This window comes from Opisthocomus hoazin, chromosome Z, assembly GCF_030867145.1.
Source record: "Opisthocomus hoazin isolate bOpiHoa1 chromosome Z, bOpiHoa1.hap1, whole genome shotgun sequence".
Classification (NCBI taxonomy): Eukaryota; Metazoa; Chordata; class Aves; order Opisthocomiformes; family Opisthocomidae; genus Opisthocomus; species Opisthocomus hoazin.
The window spans coordinates 25,215,020-25,224,072 of record NC_134454.1 but is presented as its reverse complement, the minus strand read 5'-3'; the positions used below and the strand labels follow the sequence as shown (position 1 = coordinate 25,224,072).

The 9,053-nt window shown below is 40.9% G+C and overlaps 1 protein-coding gene across 1 annotated transcript in view; it reads right to left on the bottom strand.

The window, feature by feature from the left end:
• Positions 1-359: 359 nt before the first annotated feature.
• SH3GL2 (SH3 domain containing GRB2 like 2, endophilin A1) overlaps positions 360-9,053 on the bottom strand; it is a 103,725-nt gene continuing 95,031 nt past the window's right edge. The window contains exons 8-9 of the mRNA XM_075411594.1: positions 3,984-4,114; positions 360-1,849 (exon numbers count right to left, since the gene is read on the bottom strand). Of these exons, the coding sequence (XP_075267709.1) occupies positions 1,650-1,849; positions 3,984-4,114 (331 nt within the window). The 3' untranslated portion in view covers positions 360-1,649. The remainder of the gene's footprint in view (positions 1,850-3,983; positions 4,115-9,053) is intronic.

Here is a 9,053-nt window from a genome sequence, read left to right as displayed (position 1 = left end):
CAGGAAATTGGGAGGGAGCACAGCCAGGACAGCTGACCCAGACTGACCAAAGGGATATTCCATACCACATGACGTAATGCTCAATATACAAACTTGGGGGGGGGGAGGTGGAATTAGCTGGGGGGCTGGGATCACTGCTTGGGAATAGGCTGGGCATTAGTCAAGGGATGGTGAGCAATTGCATCCTGTTTATGAAAGCCATTATACGTATGAGTTGTAATTGACTAAAGCAATACGATAATGACAGAAAATCTATTTTTCACGATTGCAGAAAATGAGGAATATGCTTTCTGAAATAAAATTCTTGTTAGCTGAAGTTAGCACAATAGATTTGAAAGCAACAAAGTAATAATCCACAATTTTATTCTAGCTATTCTCTCAGCATTTATTTGAAATATCAATACTTTCCATGACACAGTTTATACATTAAGCAGTAGGGAATTGTCTTCATTTCACATCATCCAGTACTGAAGTGGCACATTCGAAGCAGCACATTAAACCTCTGAGTCTGTACAATTTAGATAAATAGATCTCTGGATAACTAAACTAACAAGACTTCTGCAACTGTTACCAAAAGAATGCCAAGAAGCTAGGCACAGCACTGTACACACAAAGTGCAGGAAGGAGGAACACAAGAGAACCAACTAAACATGAGAGATGTATTTGCATATACAGCCACATGTCTTCAGTTGCTCAACACAAAAAGATACCAAGTTTTATTTAGTCCTCATTGAGGGCAGAATATGCACAAATGATGTTCAAAGAACACATGGTAGACAGAAACAAATGAAGTGAGGGTCATGTTTGGTTGGTTATTGTATTCCTCAGTGAAGGAGTTTACAAAGGATTATCTGGTGCTTAAGCAGCATGATTTTGTGCCAAGACTTGACAAGAAACAGTTAACAAATGCCAGTTTTATTCCCCATCTTGCCCTTTTACTGGCATTTTGGTGAGCATGCTTAAAGTTCCTGAAGGGCAAATTCAGGTTGTTTGTGGTCCAAGGTTTTTGCTATAGGAATCCCCATTTTATGGTTTCCAGTTTACCTCCGGATGGAAATAGGCCTTTTAACGATAAATAAGAATATAAAAATGAGCAGTAAGCAGCAGGACACACAGTACAGTGGCTCACTTTCTGAGAAACCAGAGGGTCTACATTTATACTGTCTCTGTGAGAACAGCAAGCCAGTTTGGTTGGAGGATACAACTCTGGTTAGTCAATGTTAGACCTGTGTGATCTGTATCATTAGGAAAGGAAAGATGGAATGGCAAGAACTCTTCCCTCTTTTTATAAAGAACTAAGACTGAAAAGTAATACAGTGGTGATAGGCATTATCTTCCCAATACCACCTTCACTTGCTGCTACTTCACTATGAGTTACCTGCTTTGCTTGACATCATCTTCCCGGCTTCATCTCAGTAATGGCTCTGGTTATCACCAGGCCAGCATGGCCAATAAACTAATCCACACTATGCTGGCTCAGAAGATACCACGCATCACCACCACATAGTATGACAACATGTAAACCAAAGATGCTCAGTGGGAATTGATGACTCTAACCACTGCAGTTTGCACTTGTGAGGTGTAAGAAGCAGCATTCTGAAAGCAGTGGTACTGACACAACTATCTGGGTTGTTGGTGGATCAGCCATCCTAATTGGGTAATGGAACTAGAATATCGACATAATTGATGGGGAAGAAACCCGACTGGCCATGAAGCATCCCCTCATACCAGTTTTCATCAATCTGGTTAGTGAGGGTAATGATATCACCCTCTTTAAATCCCAGCTCCCCTTCATTTTCTGGTTCGAAGTCATACAGAGCTCGGCAGCATGGCTGATCCATGTGAGCACCTATGGAGAAGAAACACAAACAACTTGCTTAACAATCTCAGTAGCTACAGTATCCTTTTTACCGTTGTTCCTACTACAGATTTTGATGTTTCTGGTATCACTCAGATTTGATGACAGTTCTTCGATAACATCTAAATCTGGACTGCTAAAGTTTGTTAGAAGACAATTATCAGCTTTTGGTAGCCTTCAGTTTTCGTACAGAACAAGTCTGAAATTGAAAGCTTTCTAATATACTAGTGCATGAACATCTGACCATAAACTCTTTAGGATGGCTAATGGATATTATTATAAGTCATTAGTTAGATTAGATTTTTAGATTAGATGTTATATGAAATTAATAAATATTCCTCCCATCCTCCGTATTCCACCTCACCGCCAAAGACTCTATAGCTTCAAGCCCACCAAAAGCAAAAACATTACTGGTCAAATTAGTTAGGATTTAGCATCACTACATTATAAGGAATCTTATATCCCTACCCGATTATCCATAGTAAAAGTTCATTCTAGTGGTCAGAACAAACCGACACATGCCACTCCACCATAATGGCACTTCTAAGCATACCTATTTCAGCTTTTTCATGTATACTGCCTTCAGGATGAGTAAGTTACAGATTCAAGCTTTTTGCATACTCATTTCAACCACTCACTATGGCTAGAAGACCCATTTTTCTGCTATTTTAGGACATATATATTCCATTTCTATAGATGTCAATAGAGCAAGTTTTTCAAATCCATATTTATTTTATTAAATTCTGTAGTGTAACATTCTTTGATTTCTTTACTTCTCGCTCACAGTGTATTTTCCTTTATTTGTCATGAAGACTATTTTGCTGGCATCAACAAGCCTTGCAACGCATGTTTGGTATCCACATCACTACCAGTCAAAATTTAGAAGATTTAACAAATAAACTCCAATGACCATAGAAGATCGGAATTTTGAGTGAACCAACCCAAACATACATTAAAGAATTTTCAAAGCAGATGTTTCTCTGAAGCCAATAAACACTTCACAAGAAAGAACCCCTATTGAAGAAAATGCCAAATACCACTCTTTGAAGAGCAAAACACGAATTCTGAAGAGACACAGGAACATCAGTCTGCACTGCCTTAGCACAGACAAGTGTCCATGATATTACAAAACAGAAGTGAAGAAGAAAATTACTGGTGGCATGAGAAGAGCTTCAGCATGTAGGACTCAAGCCACACTCATGCACAAGGAATCTCCATTGTATCCCCCTCCTCACTAGCACAGAGAGATTACTAGGAGTTTGCAAGACAATTGCCAGCTGCAGGTGCCAAATGGAGATACTGTTGCTGCCTATATCTGGGAGAACATCAAACATTCACATCAGGATGTGATGGAGAGGAAGGAAACCCTGATTAAAGATCTAGTGACAAAAATCCAGTCTTGCAAGGTGGAGTGTGCTAGCAATTGTCAGTGAGGTAAACCGGAATCACTGAGGTCAATGTCTGGACAGAGGACAGACCTCACCATAACATGGGATAACAGAACATTACTGTAAGAAACAAACAATAATGCTTTCTTAGTATGTGCTGATATGAAATAAATACTTCTTTAAGAAAACAATCATGTATAGTCATATAAATGCTTAATCTTGCTTGTGCTGCTCCCAACTGGACAAAGAAATAACTCAGATAGCTTTGTTTTTCTCTTCAGTGATTTTTACTTTCAGGCTCTTCATGTTGTAATACCTGGTTTTAAAAAGCAGGACAGGGTTATGGAGTTTATGTTGGGGGGGGGGAGTTCCAGTTTCTGCATTTTCATGGAAAACATCCACCTGTTCTTTCAGTTTTCTGAATGCCTGTTTTGTAAAGAACAATATTTCAAGGTGAATTTAGTACGGCAGCATCTATTCGAGCTTCTAGGACCAAGCAAACTGTTGACTCAAAGACACATTTAGAGCAGTGCGTGATGCATCCCTATTCTCCTGCCTTGGGATCTGAATACTTTACAAAGAAACAAATGTTCAAACAGCTCTCTTCTACGCTATCTTTATTTTCATCTTCCCTCACTATGGAAGAACTAATGTTTAGAAGAAAGCATGGAACTTCTGCATTGTAGCAAAACTTCAGACAGAGTTCGCTTTTATTCTCACATTGCTACTGCCATTACCTGATGGTTTGGGTGTGGTGGCATGCGATATTCCTCCATTGTGCTGAGTATTGTCACCAGTTGTGAAATCCAGGCTCATACGGGGTTTCGGCTGGTATTCTCTCCTGGGTTGAGATGAAGCCTCTTTTATCCTGCCAATACATGAAGTTAAATGTCAAGAGTTAGTTTCTTGTTAACAGATGAGATGCACCAAAACATCTTTATTTCCATGGCTGAAGATGCCATCCACCAATCATCCAGACTAAACAAGGTTTGGCTTTTGGAGTAATTTTTTGTTTACAACATTAGTTTAAAGTACCAAAAACCAACTGATGTGACTATGCCATGAGTTTGTTAATTTTTTTTCTCTTCTAGGAACCTAGCGTTTTGTCTGGCTTCCTTTTGTCTAACAATAACAAAGAGCTTCTAATGGAAAAAAACTTGTTAAGTGATTAGCAATGCTTACAGAAGGGCTGTATAAACATCTCTGCCCCCATTTTTAGCATGAATTTTGCTTCTATCCCTGGCAAGCCCTAACTCGTCAGTTGATCGATGCCAACTCTTGTCATTTGGTGAGGAGACTGTGTGGGAATGTACTGACTTCAGCTGCAGACTTCGTTCATTTGTAATTTGGAATACTTGCTTCACAAAGGCACACAACTCCAGTCTTCCTGACTCTCAAAATAAAAATATTATGCATTATTCATTTCAATTTATTCTTCTAATTGAGCAATCTAGAACTGCTAGGAAAGGGTACATTTCCAGATTACAGGGTAAAACCCAGGGAAGGGATGATGACAGAATCAGAGCAGCTTATGCAGAACAGCTGCCACATATATTTCTAACACTGAAGAATAGTTGAGTCAGTACCTTCATATTTAAAGGGCAAGTTGGTTCCTCTAACCTTCTCTAGATCTGCCCCAGACTCACTGTTGGTAGCATCTTTTGATTTATCTGTTGAAAAGATCTGCTTCTAACTTAACCAGTTTTGGTCCTGGTAACAACGGTTTCCTCACCATTCAAAATATTACCAATATTAGTCAGTGCCCAGAGACTGCCTGTCTTGTTCATAAACAAAAATGTAAGCATATTCAAAACACAAATTAATGAAGTTGTCAAAATCAACTTAAATTAAAAGGCTTTTCTGTGTTTCTATCATTAACATAAATTACTTTTTCAAAACAGTAGAGTTTTGAAGAAGGAAATACTTCAACAAGTTCTATTGTACTTAATACTTCTGTGAAACAAACACCGTTTTTTACAGATTTATGAACTAGAAGGTTACAGTTCTAGTGACTTGCTAAAAATTACTCAAAGGCTTAGCATGAGCCATGTTTCTTAAGAAAAGAAACATCTCCAAGGAAACCATTCCTGCTTTGCAGCTGCTCTGTCATAATACTCCGTCCTGGAAACTGCAGTCTCCTTTTGCATGATGAAAGAGCGAGTTTAAAAGGAAAAGCTTTTGCTGACCCTCCAGATTTTATTAATTTTACTGCAAGTCTCCCAGTGTTTGTAAAGTTTCTAAAATCCAGGTTCCTGGAATCATGGTATTTTAAGGATGTTTGTGCCTTCCATTAATGTGTAGAAGAAAAATGAAAATTCTTGAACTTGCAGTTCCTGAAGAAAGTTTTGAAGCTTGACCTAAAGAGCCCAGAAAGAATAGAAGACTCCGGTGTATTTTTAATTTTTCGTGTTTTTTGCAGTCTAACTCCTATTTTTTTTAAATTCTTTGAGCAGCATTTTAAACAGGACAGTCCAGCGCTAGAAGACATTGTCCATGCCAAACAACATCATGAACAAGTTCCATTCACATCTTTTTAAAAAGTATCTAGAAAACTGGCGATATGTGCTGTAGACATCACTGAGAGTGAACAGTAACAAATTTGCTCAGTTTAAAAGTAAAGCATTGTTTATTTTCTGGTGCGCATGGTCAGAAAACAACACCCACAAGCCAGGGCCATGCATTCTTTGCCGCCTGCACATCACCAGCATGAAAGGACAAATAGCTCAAGCAGTTAACAGCTCTACATCCCTGCTTAATCCCTGGCATGAGCATACCACAGTGCCCTAATTTGTGTCCAGTGGTGTGGACAAATGATGATTCATCCAGGAAACTCTTTACAATTAGGGGTGCACAGTAAGTTTATGCAAAAGATTTACTTCAGCTGATCTATAATAGCAGTCTGATGCAAGGTTCTTGCAAAGCTAAAATCATTCAGAGCTGAAACTTCAAGCAAAGATGCTGACTGTTCAGCAGAAGTTTCAAAGGACAAAGGATTATCTGAACTGATACGGGAAGAAAAATATGTTGCAAAGAGAGGTATGTTCACTTTATGGCGTAACTTACGGACTGCAGAACAACCCACCTGCTCCTGCAGATTCTTTAATGCTTCTGTAAAGCAAGTGAATTGCAGTATTCATTTGGAAGTGCTAAAAATCATTCTGTTAGCTGTTTCAACAGTACTGGAAACTATACCCAGAAACCGCCTTCTGGGCAGCCTACCTACCAAAATAAGTGCTGCTCCTAATCGCAAGAAATTTTGAGACTCAGAACAGCATGAGTCTTACAAACTGTGTGCTCTGAGAAAATCAACACTGACAGACCCAGTAGTGCCAGAAATTAAATCTACACTAATGACATTAGAAAACAGCAAAGAATCGTGCATGATTAAAAAGCTGCCTTCACAGTATGTGAACACTATCTGCTCTTGGGAATTACATCCAACTTTCAGGAAGAGTATTCCAGAACTACATGGACTAAAGAAATCTTTCCAGTATGTTAAGATCCCTTGAAGAAGGATGTGTGTGTGGGAAACTGATAAACTTTTGCAAACATTGTTTTCCTCATTTCAAGGGGGTACACTCTGTTTGGTGTTGATAAAAACAAAAATTCCAAATTAAAAATTCAAAAATTCTATTAAAAAAAAACTAAATTCTGAGATAGCATTTGCAGTTATGGGATCATACCATCATAGAATCATAGAATGGTTTGGGTTGGAAGGGACCTTACAGATCATCTAGCTCCAACTCCTCCCTGCCATGGGCAGGGACACCTTCCACTAGGCCAGGCTGCTCAAAGCCCCATCCAACCTGGCCTTGAACAATTCCAGGGAGGGGGCATCCACAGCTTCTCTGGGCAACCTGTCCTAGTGTCTCACCACCCTCATAGTAAAGAATTTCTTTCTTACAGCTAATCTAAATCTACGCTCTTCCAGTTTAAAGCCATTATGCCTTGTCATATTACTACATTCCTAGTCAAAAGTGCCTCTCCAGCTTTCTTGTAGGCCCTTCTTCCGGTACTGAAAGGCTGCAATAAGGTCTCCCCGAAGCCTTTTTAGCAGCTTAAAATAGTGACCTTAGTTTGTACACTGTAAGTTGAAAACTAAGAAAGATACTGAAACACAGTTCCTAATAGAAAACTGCCTTTGAAATAAACCATGGAATCACAGACTGGGTGAGGTTGGAAAGGACCTCTGGAGGTCATCTGGTCCAACACCCTGGTGAAGCAGGATCACCTACAGCTGATCGCCAGGACCACAGAATAACAGAATCACAGAATGGGTGGGGTTGGAAGGGACCTTAAAAATCATCTAGCCCCATTCAAGCCCCATCCAACATGGCCTTGAAGACTTCCAGGGATGGGGCATCCACCACTTCTCTGGGCAACCTGCTCCAGTGCCTCACCACCCTCACAGTAACAAATTTCTTTCTTATACCCAATCTAAATCTACCCTCTTTTAGTTTGAAGCCATTACTCCTTGTCCTTTAACTACATGCCCTTCTAAGTTGTCGTAGGCCCCCTTTAGGTACTGAAAGGCTGCAATAAGGTCTCCCTGGAGCCTTCCCTTCTCTAAGCTGAACAGCCCCAACTATCTCAGCCTTCCCTCTGATCATTTTTGTGGCCTCCCTCTGGACCCGCTCCAACAGATCTGTGTCTTTCTTGTACTGAAGGCTCCAGAACTGGAAGCAGGACTTCAAGTGGGATGTCAGCGGAGTGGAGTAGAGGGACAGAATCATCTCCCTTGACCTGCTGGCCACGCTTATTTTGATGCAGCCGAAGACACTCTTGGCATTTTGGACTGTGAGAGCATATTGCTAGGTCATGTGGGGTTTCTTCTCAACCAACACCCCCAAGTCATTTTCCTCAGGGCTGCTCTTAGTCCATTCTCTGCCCAGCCTGTATCTGTGCTTGGGATTGCCCGGACCACGGTGCAGGACCCTGCATTCGTCCTTTCTGAACTTTATGAGGCTTGCACAGGCCCACCTCTCAAGCCTGTCAAGGTCCCTCTGAATGGCGTCCCTTCCCTCCAGTGTGTCGACTGTACCACACAGCATGGTGTTGTCGCAAAACTTGCTGATGGTGCACTCAATCCCATTGCCAATGTCACTAACAAAGATGTTAAACAGCGCCAGTCCCAATACTGACCCCTGAGGAACACCACTCGTCATTGGTCTCCACCTGGACATCAAGCTGTGGACCGCAACTCCCTGCGTGTGACCATCCACCCAATTCCTTATCCACCAAGTGGTCCATCTATCAAATCCATGTCTCCAAATTAGAGATAAGGATGTCATGGGGGACAATGTCAAATGCTTTGCAGAAGTCCCGGTAGATGACATCAGTGCTCTTCCCTTATCCACCAACGCAATAACCCTGTTGTAGACGGCCACCATACCTGTCAGGCATGATTTGCCCTTGGTGAAGCCATGTTGGCTGTCACCAGTCATCTCCTTATTTCCCATATGCCTTAGCATAGTTTCCAGGAGATTCTGCTCCATGATCTTGCCAGACACAGAGGTGAGACTGACTGCCTTTATTTCCCCAGGTCTTCTTTTTTGCCCTTTTTAAAAATGAGCATAAAGTTTCCCCTTTTCCAGTTAGTGGGAACTTCACTGGACTGCCATGAGTTCTCAAATATGATGGATAGTGGCTTAGCAACTTCATTCGCCAGTTCCCTCAGGACCTGCGGATGTGTCTCATCAGGTACCATGAAACGGGGATAGAAGAGGTAACTGGGAATGGAAGAGGTACATGGGAGTGGAAGCTGTAAATGGAATGAGATGGAAGAAGTAAAAGCAATTAAGCCTCGA